This window comes from Amphiprion ocellaris, chromosome 17, assembly GCF_022539595.1.
Source record: "Amphiprion ocellaris isolate individual 3 ecotype Okinawa chromosome 17, ASM2253959v1, whole genome shotgun sequence".
NCBI lineage: Eukaryota > Metazoa > Chordata > Actinopteri > Pomacentridae > Amphiprion > Amphiprion ocellaris.
The window spans coordinates 12,392,759-12,410,728 of record NC_072782.1 but is presented as its reverse complement, the minus strand read 5'-3'; the positions used below and the strand labels follow the sequence as shown (position 1 = coordinate 12,410,728).

At 40.1% G+C, this 17,970-nt stretch overlaps 1 protein-coding gene across 9 annotated transcripts in view; it reads left to right on the top strand.

Moving 5' to 3' along the window:
* The window catches only part of LOC111575636 (probable E3 ubiquitin-protein ligase HERC1), a 47,582-nt gene extending 39,321 nt beyond the window's left edge, over window positions 1-8,261 (top strand). For all 9 annotated transcript variants that reach the window (XM_023280880.3, XM_023280883.3, XM_023280884.3 and 6 more), the window contains 18 exons: window positions 71-355; window positions 443-508; window positions 634-759; window positions 857-995; window positions 1,169-1,350; window positions 2,455-2,610; window positions 2,713-2,835; window positions 3,035-3,137; window positions 3,855-4,024; window positions 4,128-4,266; window positions 4,371-4,540; window positions 4,716-4,885; window positions 5,105-5,270; window positions 5,379-5,455; window positions 5,557-5,809; window positions 6,164-6,316; window positions 7,325-7,630; window positions 7,710-8,261. In XM_023280880.3, the coding sequence (XP_023136648.2) occupies window positions 71-355; window positions 443-508; window positions 634-759; window positions 857-995; window positions 1,169-1,350; window positions 2,455-2,610; window positions 2,713-2,835; window positions 3,035-3,137; window positions 3,855-4,024; window positions 4,128-4,266; window positions 4,371-4,540; window positions 4,716-4,885; window positions 5,105-5,270; window positions 5,379-5,455; window positions 5,557-5,809; window positions 6,164-6,316; window positions 7,325-7,630; window positions 7,710-7,895 (2,970 nt within the window). In that variant the 3' untranslated portion in view covers window positions 7,896-8,261. The remainder of the gene's footprint in view (window positions 1-70; window positions 356-442; window positions 509-633; window positions 760-856; window positions 996-1,168; window positions 1,351-2,454; window positions 2,611-2,712; window positions 2,836-3,034; window positions 3,138-3,854; window positions 4,025-4,127; window positions 4,267-4,370; window positions 4,541-4,715; window positions 4,886-5,104; window positions 5,271-5,378; window positions 5,456-5,556; window positions 5,810-6,163; window positions 6,317-7,324; window positions 7,631-7,709) is intronic.
* The last annotated feature ends 9,709 nt before the right edge of the window (window positions 8,262-17,970 follow it).

The following is a 17,970-nucleotide window of genomic DNA, read 5'->3' as shown; positions in this document are numbered from 1 at the left end:
AAGGTTGTTTACCAGTTGTTGTCTGGGCATTAGCTGAGACGTGACTTCTGAATGCCTTCTCTTTATACAGACCCATGTGGCGGCCGGTGACCAGCTTGTCCACAGTGCCTTCCTGCAGAGTCTGGCCTCTTTGACTGTCGGTTTGTCCTTAGAGAAACACCTGTGCTGTTTCCCACGCCCCCCACACCACAGCTGTCCTGATGCTCACTCCTGCCCGTCAGAGTGGTGCTGGCTGGTCACTTATGCCACCACTGTCCGCAGCGCTGAGGCTATTTCCAGCGGTACTGCCTTCCCAGACTCCTTCATTGTTTCAGAGTTTCAGGAGGTGCTAGACACGGAAATCTCCAAAGCACTGGTGAGTGGAGACAGTCTACTTTGTGTTATTGTTGCTATCATACTGCAGGAATACGGCAGAGTTGATTTCTTGTAATTTGTCTTTTAGGACAATAGTAAGTGGAGCTTCAGGATGGATGAACAGCTGATGGCGTGGGCCACCAGCAGACCTGAGGTGATAGTTTAACCATCTTGACCTTTTAAGAAACGTTTTCCAAGCAAAAGCTAAGCAAACAATTTCACTTGATAGCAACCTGATCCTAAATACACTGTAATTTGATTATGACCTGAATTTCTTAGGACTGGCAACAAGGAGGAAAAAGTCTGGTGTACTTATGGGGCAACGGTCGTTACGGGCAGTTGGCAGGAATGGGAACCAACCTTACGATGCCTACACTGGCACCATCTCTGTTACAGACACAACAGGTAACAACTTTCTAACTCAGGACACACACTTTGCTCTTAATTGTGACTGTTTTCTGATGATTCCTCACTTTTTCTGGGTGTTTTCATTGTCATCCAGGTTGTGTGCGGTCAGAACTGTACCTTTCTGCTCCAGTCCAATGGGACTGTACTGGCTGTAGGAGAAGGACAGTATGGCAGACTGGGCCAGGGGAATTCTGATGATCTCTATGTCCCCACTATTATCTCTGCTTTTCAAGGTACAGTTGGCCTCATTTTGGATGTTGTCACTGAGAGTTTGTTTAAAATAACATTTTGTCCACAACAGAAAGGAAGAACAACTGTAATCACTGTAGTACTGAAATTTTAAGTTGCAAAGTTTCTCCAGAATCTTTCTTTAAGTTGAACTTAACTGACTCTTGTGTGTGGACAGGGTATGTAGTGACACAGCTGGTGACATCCTGTGGGTCAGATGGACACTCAATGGCTCTGACTGAGACCGGAGAGGTGTTCAGTTGGGGAGATGGAGATTTCGGAAAACTGGGCCACGGCAACAGTGAAAGACAGAGGAGACCGAAACAGATTGAGGCTTTACAAGGAGAAGAAGTCATTCAGGTAGAGATAAATTTAGTGCTCAGTGTTGTCATGATATGATGTTCTTCAGAAAATTATATTGCTTAAATAATAATATTATATAAAGGAGCCACTGTATTTATTTCCAAGGGAGCATTCTCCTAAATGTACAGTGGCAACCCAGTCTTGTTTTTTCAGGCTTTGTTTCTTAAACACGGTGTATTAATATGCTATATGAATTTGCTGGCTCATGATTACGATAGGGAAAGTCACTGATATGAAATGTCTGGTGATCGTCATCTATGAGTTAACGAGGCTAATCATTTAGCAAGCCAAAGGGCCGATAACATGATCTAAGAAATGCAAAGGCAAATTGAGAAAATTAGATTATTGGGAATATAATATTTTCTTTGCACATAAAATAACTAAGGAAAACTCTATACAACCAACACTGCAATATATTACTTAACCATCCACTGAAAATTTAAATTCAATGACCTCAGTCATTTCTGACATATCAACAAACACGTCACAACTGGTGATTTAGAACTTTTGAATAATTTCACTTACAAGGTCACGAATACAACAAGAGGAGGATGTTAGTATGGATTCTTCTCATGAACAAAACCCGATTTGAAGGCAGCAATATGTTCAACATCCAATGAAGGTGCCAATTAGTAGAAGTAATATTTTTGTTCACAGTACCCTTCTTGAGAAGGTTTAGCTTTCCTCAGATTAGTTCTTTGTTTTAAAAAATAACTGTGTCTTTGACTATTTGGTTCCTATATTTTTCATCATAAAGAGATATACACTACCAGTCAAAAGTTTGGACACACCTTCTCATTCAGTATTTTTTGTTTGATTATTTTATACATTGTAGATTAATACTGAAGACATCAAAAATATGAAATAATACATATGGAATAATGTTGTAAACAAACAAGTGTTAATCTTCCGTAGTAATCTACAATGTAGAAAATAATACAAATAAATAAAAAGCATTGAATAAGAAGGTGTTTCCAAACCTTTGACTGGTAGTGTACAACCTAGACAATAGGAAAAATAATGTTTTAAAAAGTAAACACCACTCTTAAACACGTAGACACGTCTCTTTAACACTGTGCACTGTTGGCTTCATCTTCCCAGCTTGCTTGTGGTTTCCGGCACTCTGCTGTGGTTACAGCAGATGGGAAATTATTCACCTTCGGCAGTGGTGAATCTGGTCGTCTGGGCCAAAGGTCAACATCCAACAAGATGCTGCCTGAAAGGGTGGCTGCACTGGAGGGATATCATGTTGGACAGGTAAGAAATACCAGCTTTGGCTTTAAACTCACGTGGTCATAGAACCTCCATACTGCTAAACGACAACTAAATAATCGAAGCAAACTTGGTTACATTTCTCAGGTGTCATGTGGTCTGAACCACACATTAGTGCTGTCTCTTGATGGGATGGTTGTGTGGGCATTTGGAGATGGGGATTATGGCAAACTGGGAACAGGTTCCTCAACAGCAAAATACTACCCACAGGTAAGTTCATACTAACAAAGACTCACATTTAGGGAACCGTAAAAGACATAACAGTGTGATTGCTTCCCTCTATACCAGAGACATCACCTTATTTATACTCAGTGCTTAACTTTATTGTTTCTTATTAAGTTATCATTTTAGAGCTGCTACTTCATTGTGCTGTAGATGAAATATTGTCTGTGATTGTTCATATTTTTAGAAAGTGGAGCAGCTTTGCAACAAGGGAATTAAGAAGGTCAGTTGTGGAACTCAGTTCTCTGTGGCCTTGGCCTGTGACGGACACGTTTACACATTTGGACAAGGTACAGTTTGTTGTGAATGTCGATTGTGGAAAGCATGACATGCATTATTAGAGTAAATATTGATGACATACTGCATTTACTTCTTTGAAATTTCTTAAAACTGTAACTGACATCTGACAAGGTTTTGTCATTATTTCTGCTAATGCATTTTTAAGTGTAAGATTTGAGTAGAAATTGTTAAATCCAAGAAGGATTTCAGTCGTTATATACATGTAAAAAAAGTATGACACAGTTGGCCTGTTGGTGCTGTTTTGGGGTTCATTACTGTCAGTATAATGTATTTTGTTTTAGATTCAATATGTTTAGATCATTAGAAATAAAAAATAATTTGTCTTTTGGTCAATAGACACTGTGTGTTATGATGACAAGCACAATTTCTAAACTGTGTGCTAGTTAGCTTGGATGTTATTTTGACAAAATGTAACGAACTACTTGACACAATTTTGAAAAGTACCAACTGCAGGGTGCCCAGATAGCTCAACTGCTTGAGCGGGCGACACGTGAACAGGGGCCATAGTCCCCGACGAAGTGGCCTGGGTTCGATTCCAGCTATGGGCCCTTTGCTGCCTGTCTTCCCCCCATTCTTCTCCCTACTTTTATATCTGCCTCTCAACTATGTCTATCTAATAAAGCCAACAAAAGGTCTAAAAGAAAAAACCTAAACTGCCAACTGTATATTTTATTGCCATTGTGTTTCTTGACTTTCTTGTCCTTCAGAGCGTCTCATTGGCTTACCAGACTCCATGCTGAAGAATAGATCCTGCCCTCAGGTGGTGCCGTCTCTGGAAGGATTGTTTGTAGAAGACATCGCTGTGGGCTGTGAACATGTTCTCGCTCTGTCCTCCACTGGAGACGTCTACGCCTGGGGCTGCAACAGTGAGGGACAGGTAAAGAAGCATGTTCTATTGGATAATGACACACTCAGGCAATATGAAGTTTGTTTTCATTGCACATGAGAAACACTCGTTGTGTTTCATGTGTGTGCTCAAGCTCGGCCTTGGACACTCCAATCCTGTGAAGGAGCCCACACTCATAACAGCCCTCCAGGGGAAAAACATCAGACAGATCTCTGCTGGCCGCTGCCACAGTTCAGCGTGGACGACCCCCTCTACCTCAATGAAAAACTCAGGTACACACACTAGTACAGCACCTGTACACACACGGATACTCCTTACATGTATGATCCATGAAACAGAATCCACCTGGGACTCCATATGTTGCTGTCATCTGCAGGTGGCTCTGGAAATTTCCTGCTCGGCCTTCCCCAGTCGGTCCCTCCCCAGTACAACACTCTGAAAGACTGTAGTCCTGATGTCCTCAGCATGCGCCTCAGGGTACTCCACCACTTTTCTGATCTCATGTACAAATCCTGGAGGCTGCTCAATCTGGACACCAAGAATCCGGTATATTTAATCTCATTTCTTCCCTTTGAATATATTAAAAGAAAAATGTTTGGGGAAAAAATGAATTCCTGCTATTAATCATGCACCTGCTGCTCTTTGCCTCACTGTTTTTTTTTTCATTGTGATACCCCATTCACATCCTCCTCTTTTATCCCCTTTCATTCCTTCCCTCCAGGTGTCCACCTCACGCTACAGTTCAGGGACGACAGCCATCATCCGGGGCGAGCTCAGAGGCCTTCTGTCACCCAAGGTCAACACTCTGCCTCTGGTGCGCTCAATTGGCAGAACAATGACCCAGGGCAAAACATATGGGCCACAGATCACTGTGAAAAGGATTTCCACAAGGTAAGGATGACCATCCTATTCAGTTTACGGGCAAGATCTTAATGCCTCCAGGGTTCAGCTGGTGGAAGAACAGGCGGTGTGTGATTTGACACCTTGGTTGTTTTGCTTGCAATATTTATTAAAACTTTCTTTTGAATGCAACCATCTGTTTGTTCTACAACTGTTGCTGCAGTCTGTGTCCATCAAAAAACGTACATCTCCTCCCATATACTCCTACAGAGGACGCTCGAGCAAACCCATCTTTGTGCAGATCGCAAAGCAGGTGGTGAGCCTGAATCCTCTTGAGCTGCGGCTGCCATCACGAGCCTGGAAGGTCAAACTGGTTGGAGAGGGAGCAGACGATGCCGGAGGAGTGTTTGATGATACCATCACTGAGATGTGCCAGGTGAGATGAAAACCACACAGGTCGAGAAGCGTCAGAGACGGCTAATATCGGATGCTGGAACACACTCTGGTTTATGTAAACTGACAAATTGTGATGTGTTTTCACCAGGAGCTGCAGTCTGGTGTTGTGGATCTTCTGATTCATACTCCCAACTGCTTTGCAGACGTGGGCAGTAACACTGACAGGTGCACATTTTTTAGTTGTTTTTTTCTTTTTAATTGTTTAACAGAACATGCAGTTGTCAACAATGACCTTTACCTTCTGCATTGGCTTCAAACCCTCGCAGGTTCTTGCTGAATCCAGCAGCACACTCAGAAGAACACATGGTCCAGTTTCGCTTCTTGGGGATCCTCATGGCAGTGGCCATCCGAACCAAGAAACCTCTGGACTTACATCTGGCTCCCTGGGTGTGGAAACAGCTTTGCTCGATGCCACTGGGAGGGCGAGACCTGGAGGAGGTGGACCTGCTCACCTACCGCACCCTTCAAGGCATCCTTCACCTTGAAAACAGTGGAATCACAGAGGATAATTTCCATGTGGTAAGATGCTGTGACAACTGACTGACTGCAAAATTCATTAATATTTATTAAAGTTGAAGATTTTACTGACTTTTCTTTTTCTGTTCCCCATGGATGAGAATTAGACCACTGTAAAAAGTTCTTGCTTTTATCTTAAAATTCTAAGATTAAATTTAAACCTCAGAATCCTGGGAGAAAGTCAAAATTCGTAATTTAAACTTTGAAAACTGACTTTACACCTTTAGTTTTCGTTGTAGTCAGAATTCTGAGAAAAAAAATAACTAGTTAGAACTCAAATTATAGAATCCTGTTCCATAATTTCTTGACACTTACTTCATTTTCTGTATTATTCTTCTGTCCTGTCTCTGTCTGAAGATGATCCCACTGGATTCATTCATGGCCCACAGTGCAGATGGAAGGCTGGTACCTGTAGTTCCTGGAGGTCAAAACATCTCCCTTACCTTTACTAACCGCACTGAATATGTGGACCGAGCCCTGGACTACAGACTGCATGAAATGGATTCACAGGTTTGAAGGGTTAATTGTTGAAGGACAAGTTGGGTGTATTATGCAAATCTGACCATCAAGTGTCAGCATGTACATAAGAAATTAAATCTGAAAGCATGCATTTGAGGCTTGATCAGAAGGATATGAGAGGCCATGAGTCAGGATGACACATGACACCATGCTATCAACAATGGAATCTGTGTTATACACGTTTTTTATGTGCTATGTTAAGCCTCATGCAATTAGCTCTGAATCTCTTAAACTGTGTCTGCTGATGTACAAAGTTTACTTCAGAATAAGTCTTAACTTATAATAAGTTGTTTCTTGCCCTGAATTTAGAGCATTTTCTAGAGGTAAAATATAAATTAATGTGTTTTTACAACAGCTCACTGATTAAACACCTGCTTATCGACAGACACTACAATCTACCAGTCTTACCTAAATGCTTAATATTTGATTAGTTGTGTAGCCCTAGTTTGAGCCTTTTAATACCCAATTATAAAGAGAAAATCAAATATATTTTCTTAATCATCCAGACCAGCGCACTAGCATAGTTTTTTAATGGTCGCTATGCAAACTACACACTGCAGTCAGGGACTTCTCGAGGCAATTACCAACCAGTTAACTGAATTTTTTCTTACAAAAAAAACAAACTTATATATGATTAATCAGGAAGAATAATCAATAGATTAAATACTGAAGGTAGTTTTTGCACTGCTAGAAATCTTAAATATTTAAAACCCTGAGCAAATAAGGCTCTGAGGTGTCAGGATGAGAGTTGAAAGTGGTGTGAACATTAATTTACTTTCAATTGACCTGGCTCACGTAGGCCCATATTGGTTAGTGTACCAGCAGAGTTTGTTGTGCATTTCCTCTCTGCTGTACGGACACATGAAATCCTGGCTCCATTTTAAACACCCAGTGTTGCCTACCAGCTTCCATTAGAACTCACCGGACAGCCTGTTTGTTGTTTGTGTTGTTGTCTCGTCCTCAGAAGCATCAAAGCTGACGTTGTTCTGTTATGTGCAGGTGGCAGCAGTCAGAGAGGGCATGTCCACCATCATCCCCGTGCCCCTCCTCTCCCTGCTGACAGCGCTGCAGCTGGAGCAGCTGGTCTGCGGCCTGCCAGAGGTCTCCGTGGAGATGTTAAAGAAGCTGGTGCGTTACCGTGACATCACCGAGAGCCACCAGCTTATTGGCTGGTTTTGGCAGAGCTTGGAGGAGTTCACCAACGAGGAGCGGGTGCTGTTCCTACGTTTCGTCTCTGGCAGGTCTAGGCTGCCCTCCAACCCAGCTGATATTACGCAGAAGTTCCAGATCATCAAGGTGGACAGGGTAAGGTCATCACAGTGAGGTAACAATGTAGTTACATAAACAAATGGTGTAATAGTAACAATATACCGCTCATCTCCAGCCCATCAACGGACTCCCCACTGCTCAGACCTGCTTCTTCCTGCTTCGCCTGCCGCCATACACGAGCCAGCCCATCCTCGCTGAGCGTCTGCGTTACTCCATTCACAACTGCCCCTCCATCGACATGGACAACTACATGCTGACCCACAACACCGACCCGGCAGACAGCTCTGACACCGAGGACTGAAGCAGAGATCTGCAGACAACAGGGTGATGAATGTATCTTCTCCGATGCCATGCACATTATGCACTGAACACAGATTTTTATTCGCCAAACTTGTATGGTAGCGTACTGTTTATATGTTGTTTGATTTAAAAATAATATGTGTAGTTTTGATTTTCCAGCTGTGCAAGGTGTTGTAATTATTGCAGTGCTTACTCTGAATCAAAACTACTACAGGGAAAAGAACAAGATTTTTAAAAATGTAGGTGAATAAGCCACTATAAAAGGAGTTAATGTGCCTGTTTGTTTTGAAAATATATAAGAATTTAATGATCTATCCCACATACTGTAGGCAGTATTATTGTAAAATAAAGAGTGTTTAAATAAGGACCGTGGTGTTATGATTGAAATCTGTGCATCCAAATGTTAGATTTTTCTAAAAAAAGAAAAAAAAGATCAAGGTTCCCATCTCAGTATGATCAAAATAGTCTAATTCAGATGACTTATTCTTCCCAAATAGTTTTTCAAGTTGTTTGTTGAAAATTAGCATAAATATCACATAAAATTTTTGCAGTGCAGCCCTACTACGGTATTTTATTACCCCAAAAATATATGTAGATGCCATACAAGATGTGTTAAAATAAGTACATATATTCCTGAATTATGGGCCAACTAGGAAGTAACACTTTTAATGACAACTGACTATGCTAAAAATAAGTTCAAATGTGTTTTATTAATTATCAGACAGGACACTTAAACAGGATCAAAGCAGAACATTGTCCATCACCAGTAACGTCTCCCCGAGCTCTAAGGAATAGCCTATATTTAGAACAGAAATCTGACTGGAAACATAATTTCTGGTGGTGTGGTATGTCGACTTTCTCTAAATCTGATGCTGAAAATGAAAACATTAACTAATGATCAGGAATCAAAGCGTCCAGTTAGGGTTAGAAAAGCTTTGATATGTGGGTTGCTTTGCTGAAAATGATGCAAGTGCCAAAACAACAAATCAAACATTTAATTGGTTGATCTTATTCGAGCAAGAAAGACATGGGATCATCAAAAATTCTAAGTGTTTTTTTCATTAAGGAACTAGTAAATGTAGCTTTAATCATTGCATTATTTTATGTGCACTGAAACAAACAGGAACATTTTATTGGGTATTAAGACAGCTTTGATATCAAGTAGTTTTACAGTTTTTACAACAACAGAGTCTAGACATGCTGGTGGCTTAATTACAGCAGTGCTTGAACTAAACGCCAGTCATGAGGTTTGAATCTTGGTGTTCAACAGGCAAACACTTAAGATTGTAGTTAATCGTGTTAGTCTGCAGACATCTGGCAATCAGGAATAGGTAGGAACTTCATTAGCTTTGCAGGTCTTTAATCAGAGCAACTGATGGACAGAAGCTTTGATCTGAAAGTGGCTACTGGAAACACTGTCAGGCCTGAGGCACAAAATCCCCCAAAACATCATTTTAAAGTATGTTTGTAGTATATTTCTAACATTAGAGATGCAACAATAACATGCCAAGTCTGTAAGGCATATGTGGGTTTGGTGTAATTAGATCCACTGTGGCCTGGCAACACAAAACAACCTCACAACCTGATTCAAACATTACACTTGATTGGAATTATGTGACATGTTTTCACTTACTTCAGAAGATGATATAAGATTGCAAAAGTCCTTAATACACAGAGATAACTGGTTAGATCAGGTTAAAGTAAGGAGAAACCTCCTGATGGGCAAACAGACGTCACATCTTCCAGAATGTAGAAAACAAGAACACAAATGCAGAAATGTAAGTCATGAGAACTTTTCTGACATCAGAAAATGATGTGCTTATGTAGGACTGCATCATTCATAGTCAAAAGCTGATTTAAAATCCTTTAGTCCTGCAAGTGATCATATTTGGTAACTTCTACACACATTAAATTTAGCATTGCTCCGGCCTCTCAGTGAGGTCGAGAAGCATGTGGTTTTCACCCAGCCAATCAGCAAAGATCATTCCACATTACAACACACTACATCATAGCATTTGACCAATCAGCAGAGGCCTGGAACGTATCAAACTTTCTCTTTTCTCCAAAGTTGGAAAAAGACAGACTTGCGGCTGATTATCTTCCATATTTGTGGTTGAAACGTTAAAACTAACCCTAGTTAGTTGACGAAACTCACATATTTTACTGTTGAGTAGTTGTGCGAAGTGATGACATATACATTGCTTGGAATGTTTTTTGTTGTTGTTTTTTAACACTAATGGTCAAGGAACCACATATGATAACTTCATTGACCTTGAATATCAACATGAAAATTAAAAACTTTGAAAAATGTCACAAAAGTAAAAAAAAAAAAAAAGTCTTGTGTCCTCCAAAAACACTCTGGGGTTGAAATTTTGAATTTCAAAGTATTTCAATGAGTGCCCTGCCTTTTTAACATTTCCATTTAATGCTAACCACCATATGAAAGAGAAATAACACACAAAGCAACAACTTCCCTGTTTTACAAAACGAGGTCTTAATCCAGTTCCCCTGAGTCTAATGTTGTCCTGAGTCAGCACAGCTGGCCTGTCTGCAATTTGTCTGTGCTAGTGAGAGGTACGTCTGCTGCGACCTTATTACCCATCTGTTTCCCTGTGTGCTGTGTGGCCAGTAAGCCAGAATTCAACCTGCAGTCAGCAGCCCTGCAGCTGAGAGGGGGAGGGCTGTTCATGAGAGGCCTGGCCAGGTATAAATATAACATCCATCTATCAAGCTAACAGGTACACAAATTTGGAAAGGCCAAGGCGGAAACAATAATGCCAGGAATTTGTATTAAAAAATGTGGTGCAGCTTAATTACACTGCATTATATATTTGTGCTTTGAATCAGGTGTGAATATTGTATCAATTCCTACTTTTTACGCAAATGCTTTTAGACACCGGGGTCATTTGGGGAGAAGCGAGCTGTAATGCAGATACATCCACTCAAATGCAACCGCAAACAACAATATCCTGGCTGGAATTACACGCTGAATCTGATCTATGTCTACATTTTGAATCTGATTTTGCCAAGAGGGGATTATCTTGACCTGAAAGGTACTTTCAACTCTCTGCACAAAGAACCACTTTATTTTATCCAATATTACAGCTACTTCTTCAGCAATGAGTGCATTTTTATTCAACTTACTGTGTAAAATGAGAACAAGAGGGAGAAAAAAGAGACTTTAACAAGCTGAACGTGATCAGAATTAAAGGGCCGTCCACTCTTTTGATTCAGGATTTTTTTCTCATTCACACTCAACATGCAAAAGCACTGACGCAGATAGGAAACCTGTTAAACACTCATTAATACTCCATGAATCATACAAACCAACGTCTAAAAATTCATAAATAGGGTTGAAATATTCCAGCAGCTGCACAGCTTTTTCTCTACAGTAATTAGGAGTCACAGATCAACAGTGTTTACATGGTGTGAGGCCTGCTTTGATTTTCTGTATCACACATTATGAACATGCAGTACCGCTAATTCCCACAGGAGGGCAGTGTGATTGTTGCGCTGAGCAAGTTCAAGGGAGCATTGAGAATAAGCAGAGCTCATCGGCAGCACTCACACAGAGATCCTGTATAGCTGATGATGCATATCACTGTCAGCTAATCTCTGTCACTGTTTCTGCCCATTAGCTAATTTGATCAGTACAAATGCACGACAACATACTGGATGATGATAAACACGCTGTGGTCAAATTGCTCCCAAACCTGAGCGCCACTGTCGCATGCGTCTCTGTGGATCGAAGCGTTCCAGTTATGCCCAAATATAAAGGGTTTTTCCTTTAGCAACAACTGCAGGTGGCCCCAGTTTGCATCATCAAATTATTTAAAAAGAAAGAAGTGCTTGCGTGTCACCACTCTAACTAGGACATCTACGTTTGTTTCAGCCCAGGTGTGATTCAAAAAAAAAAGTCTTTGCTCAGTTTCAAAGGAACCCGAGGATATCTCCCAATTTATCCACCTTTTCCCTCCCATCAGAAATCACAGAGGCTCGGCTTTGGGAGGCAAACAGTGCAGGATTTTGTGGTTAGTCCAGGGGCAGCATCAAAGGGAGCGATCCTTTGTGGAAGGTTAAGGGGGTAATTTAACACAGTGTGTGGAAGCGACTCAGCGTTAGTGTTGTGGTGGCAATGCAACATGCATTCAGCTAGAGTGAGGAAGAGCTCTGCTTTAGTTGCACTTGCACATTGCATTAATTCTACTCTGGGAAATATGCCTCCACATTCTGGCTGAGAGTTAGTTGGACGTAGATTCAATATGAAGCTATTGCCAGGAGATGCTTGTACATAAAGAATGGAAGCTGAAGTAAAGAAGAATGTTTGGCACATAAACTCCATAATGAAATGATCTCTGCCACAGGAAGAAATCTCTGGTGGATTTCTAAATCTGCGCTGAGAGTAAGTTGCAGTGAAGAAGTTTAAATATCTCAGGATCTTGTTCAGAATTCATGTTAGTGTTTAATACTGCAGTGACCAGAAGAGGCAGAAAGTTCTGTGTTGGTAAGCAGAGAGCATTATGGGGGTACAGGGGCACCATGACAAAATGTTCTGTGGGGCTTAACGACCTCCAGCCAGTGCGTATGAATTAAATGAAGTCATAATCCCGTAAAACACCTTCCCTATATCCCAGTACATGTATAAGGGCCACTTTTGAAACCTGTAATGTGTCTGTTGTATTAATTATTTTGTTTGAGTCAGTTTTTGGTGGACCTGTGTTGATTTGCTGGGGCATCTCGTGGAAATATTATCATGATTCTTATTAACTTAATTATTAAAACAAAGGCGTTTATGGGTCGTTGGTAAATTTATTCCGTTGCAGTGGGGAAAGTGACCAGCTTCTCTCTCTTTCACAAAAAACAAGAATGACAGGTTATTTATAACATAATAGTGAATACATGACACTTTGGTTCATTCCAAATAGCTGTGTAAGTTTAAACTATAAGAATTCTTCTAGACCATATCAGAAACTCAAGTTCTACACTCATGTGCAAAAAGCTGCTTCCTCGAGATTAGAAGGTATCTCCCTAGAAGAACTTGGAGTCTAAGTTACTTTCCATAAGTTACCAAGGAGTCTATTCAGACTGAAACTCCAAACCTGAGAAGGCCTCAAGTCTCTGTTTTTGATGCATGTTGTGTAACAGAAGCATGTCACTGCACTATAACACTAGTTAGCCTAAGCTGGAGTGTTTTGTGCCTCAGGAAAAGAAGCAAACATTGAAGCAATTCATCACCAACAGATGATGAACAGATGATTAACACGAACAAATGAAACCTAAGAGCTTGCTATTGATTGTACTTACACAGGTACGGCAACACTACTGGACAAACCACAGGCAGAACTGCAGTGCACCATAATACTAGACTGGGTAGTAATGATAATTTGTTAAGTTTCGTGATGATTATAGTAATATTTGCTAATGATTATTATGTGATGTTAGTGTGTTTGCCTGACTTATTGAACATATTTGAATATTGGGAGGACATGTTCCCCCCAGTATATATTATAATTACGGCCCTGCTGTGAACTTCAAATTGATGTTTTCTTTGAGTACAAGTTTATATTCCACAGCTGTTTATGCTCCTTTATGTGCTTTTAATATGTTCAATAATTGAGTCCATTAAATTTCACACTTTCACCCTCTTCCTTTGGTGTTTATGTACGAACACAGCAGATTATTACTATGTTGACTTCTTCCATTGCAAAAACATCCAGGATCTCAAAGTGATTGCCTGGATAAATAACCCCAGGCTCTAAAAAAAAAACAACACAGAATTGAGTTTACTTCACTGAATGTCATTACGTTTTAGATGTTCGAACAAAATTACAACATCACCAAAGAAATTGGAAAGCCATTTGAATAACATCCTTTAATCCCTCTTTTCTCCTCTCTGTGTTGTTCTTGCAGCTCTCTGCTGGTGAGAGATGCAGGTGGATAAATCACTCGATGCATTGTCAAATTGTCATTCGGACAATGACAAAAAGGAGCAATTTTCTTTAAATGTAAAGTTCACAGGGTCCCAGAGAATATCAAAAAGAAAAAGAAAACTGTAATGTGAACAGTGAATAGCAATGAGAAATGAAGTGACTGTACAGCACTATATAAAAAAAAAAAACTCAAGGCAAAGCTGTGAAAAACCAGTAAATCTAAAAAATTGTAAAATACTTTTCAGATAGATCTCATGACAGTTAATATGCTTTCAAAAAATGCATGGACAAGAAAAGACACAATTTAACTGCAAAAAACAAGAACAACACAGTGGGAATCTACCAGGAAGCCAATATCTTCCAATGCCACTATAATCCAGACCTGCAACCCCACTATAGTGTCTACATGTACAAGGTGTCAGGAGGCTGAAACGTGACCACCACTGAATAAAACTCACTAGTTGAAGTATTATAATTGTGTCAAGAAATAACTGTTTTCTCATAGTGTTGTATACAATTTTTGTAATCAGGTGAGTCACCCCCTGCTGCCCTTTAGAAATAATGCAACTTTAACTCAATGCCATACTGGCTTCAGTTTTCACACCCACAGGGGTAAGGTGAAGTTTTATTCACAGACTATGGCTCCATCACATGCAATCAAGCCCTCAACTACTTATGGTTGCGTGATAATTTAGCACACTTATATTCCTCTAAGAAAGACAAATGCCAGGTTTCCTTTGTTAACCTTACCAATATGAGGTTTTGACAATTTTCCTAGTAACAGTGCTTTATGAAATTTCAGTTTCAGTTTTGCAGAACAGTTGAGATTTTATTTTTATGTGTAGTAAAATATTTTACATTCATCGAGAGACCGAAGCAAGTCCCTCCATCCTGAATTTTTAGCCAAAGGAGGATGTGACCTACATAGTTTCGTGGAGGTAAAACAGGAATTGGACCAGTCACCTGATCCGTTACCCACATACACCAACCCCACTGCACTTCCCTTCCAAAATCAGGGAGGCCCATTTCCTCTAGACGGTGAATGAATGAGGGCTGCTGTGAAAACAAGGGCACTTGGGTGTGGGTCAGTGAAATGCTGAGGTAATGTGGTGAGGTGATGAGTACCTGCTGTGGAGGCCTTGTTTGAGAAAACTGGCTGGCACCCTCTCTTCTCTTGTTACAGGACAGGACAGGCGGAGTGTGACCCATGCACCTCGGAGACACTTAAGACTGCGCTACGGTTTCAGGCAGTGATGTGATATGGACGAATTGTCTGCCTGCCAACTGACAGTCAGGCTGTTGTGATATGTGCCAGAATACGTGACAGGACAGAGGGGAATTGTTTAAAGTTTCAGCATTTACAGTATGAGGCTGCTCAGTAGACTAGTAGATTTTAAATATATCTTTTATATAAAGGGGTTTAACTGGCATTTGTCGCCACAGCAGCCAAGTTGTGAATCAAAAAAGTACTTATAGACACTTTAAACAGGCCAGCAGAATGGGAAAAGCTCACCTATGAAGCTGCATAATACAATAACACCCCGAATAAATAATAATCAGCCCAAATGAGCGAATATCTTATAAGATATCTTGTGAAAATGGCATTCCATCCCTCTAGTAGAGTTCCGGAGACTTGGAGAATCAATACAAAGGCACTTTTAAGCTCTTCTGGTGCCATGTCATGGCCCAACATGTTACTAAGACACTTAAGTGTCAGTATTAGTTCAAAATTTCAATATATCTAATACTTTGGTTCTTCCTGCTTCATCAGTACTTTGTCTTTAGTCTACTTAGAGACTTGGAGCTGTCTGCATCATTTTTCCTACTAAGAATCAGTTTCCATTTGGAGCGTATATGGCTGAATTACTGCTAAACTACAACCTGCCTTTGTGTCATATACTTTAAACAGGCTGGCCGAAGAGAGTCTGCTTCGTGTTGGAATGTGAAAAGTACAGTAATACAACAAATAAAAATAATAAGCAGTCCAAATCTGTGGGTTGTGTAGCCGGCGAAAAGTTTTTTATTTATGTGAAATTATACATTTTCTAGCTACAGCAACTCATGCCATCATAAAATGTGTTTTAAATGTTACCAGTCTATCTGTTCCTATATTTTGCTTTATTAATCAAAGAGGTTACATCCTGTAATTAATATGCACAATGACATCACTACTGTAAATATGCCCTGAGATTGTAAAACAGAAAAATCTCTGTAATAAAGCATTTGGTGTGGCAGAGAAATATTCAGACGGATCAGATTTTTACACTAAAGAATATCCTGACAGCTGGGAGCTCTGGATTCACCCTGAGCACGGCTGCTACGTAACAAATGATTAGACTGCAGCTTATAAACTGCTACTCTGTGTGACAGCTCACCTGCCTGAGGTGAAGAAATGTCACTGACTGTTAGATCCTGATCGATCCTGTCTCCATGTCAGGTATAAATGATGAGTAATTAATGAAGTTGCTGCTGTTGTTCCACATGCATAAGTGTGCCAAACTCTCTCTCTCTGTAGAGATGCTCTTTAGGATGTTGTCTGGTGATGCAAATATATTACAAACTCTGAGAAAAGACTCCTACAAACAGCTGGAAGCAACAAACTGAATTTCGAAATTGTTGAGCAATGAGGCAAAACTCATAATGAAGGTGTGTGCACCGCCGTTAACTAAAGGATGCAGATTGTGTCCTTTGCGCTCTCTTTGATGTTTAGGGTGCTAAAATGTGAAAAATGCCTGATGTTCAGTCATCTTTGATTTTGACTAAAACCCCGTGGTGTTTAAATGTTGCTCTGTTCACACAATAAAAGGCTGTGAGTTGAGCTCCGGCCTCCTTTTGTACTCTTAAAATTTGCTGTCATCGTGTTGAGAACCCTGTTTCCATCTGATGTTTAGACTTTGTCCTGTGTGTTTCTTTTCATCATGGAGGCACTTTGAAGCTTTCTCTTGTTTGGCGTGAAATTCGTTTGGGCAGCGTGACAGGGTGAGACGGAGCCCTATAAGTAGGTGTCTCACGCCACAGGTGTGAAAGTTGGCAACACTGGGAAACCCCATGAAATTTCACAAGTTGCTATATTTTATACTTTTATGAGCTGCATTTAGTCTATAGTTACTAAATCTAATGGTGATGTATTTTAGTCATTGTTTGAATTAAGAAGAAAACATACATTGTTGAAAATGGATGTACTGAGGTTGAGCATCCCCTGATGACACCGAAGAGCAAATGTGATTTAACCCTGATCATATATTATTTTTTGTCTGTCTGTTAAATATAAAGCTACAGCTTGCAGCAGGATAGCTGAGTTTAGCACAAAGATTGGAAAAATGGAAGAAACAGCTCTTCTCTCTAAACTTTGTACAGAACAAAGCAAGACGAAAAGCGTATTCAGAGTGAAGAGTAAATTAACTTTCACCTTGTATTATTGTTGCAAATTTGACCAATGAGCCATTTGTATTTATCTAGGGGATGATCAATTAATGATATGCCAGATTTTAAATCTCATATTCAGAATTGCTCTGATCATTGGGATTGTTGGTTTTTTTTAAACAAACTCATTCCCTTGAAAAGAAATCAATTTAAAAATGTTCTGCTTTGGCTGTCATCCAATTGCCTAACTCAATCTGCAGATGGTCATAAGTAATGTCCTGCCCACAGCATTATCTGACTGGTTACACATCACAATATCCAACCAACCCTGAGAGATAAGTGACCCATTAAATCAAATATATGTAAAACATAAACTTTTGTGTTGGACTACATGTTCTTGGAATGTTTGATACAACGATTTTCATTTTATTGCAAATATACATAAGTTATTGGTTTTCTTGATTGCTAATAATCAGTACGGGCCCTAAAATATAATTACTGGTTGACCCCGAGTTTATTTGCCACAAACAGCCAACATACCATCTACACAGGTCTAACTGGCAGCAACAAACACACCAAACATATCTGTGTTTGTTCTCTTCTAGTCCCCTGAAGTCTACCTCGTGTTTTCTCATCTGTGTATTTCTATGAATCAGATCCATCAAGGCCCGTCATGTTAACTTGTGCAGATGAATCTTAATGTGCATTCACATAATTGTAGAGGAAATTTGCATCTCATAACCTCTAAAGTTTGTTTTGCCCTCTGTCTGAACACAGTATCCT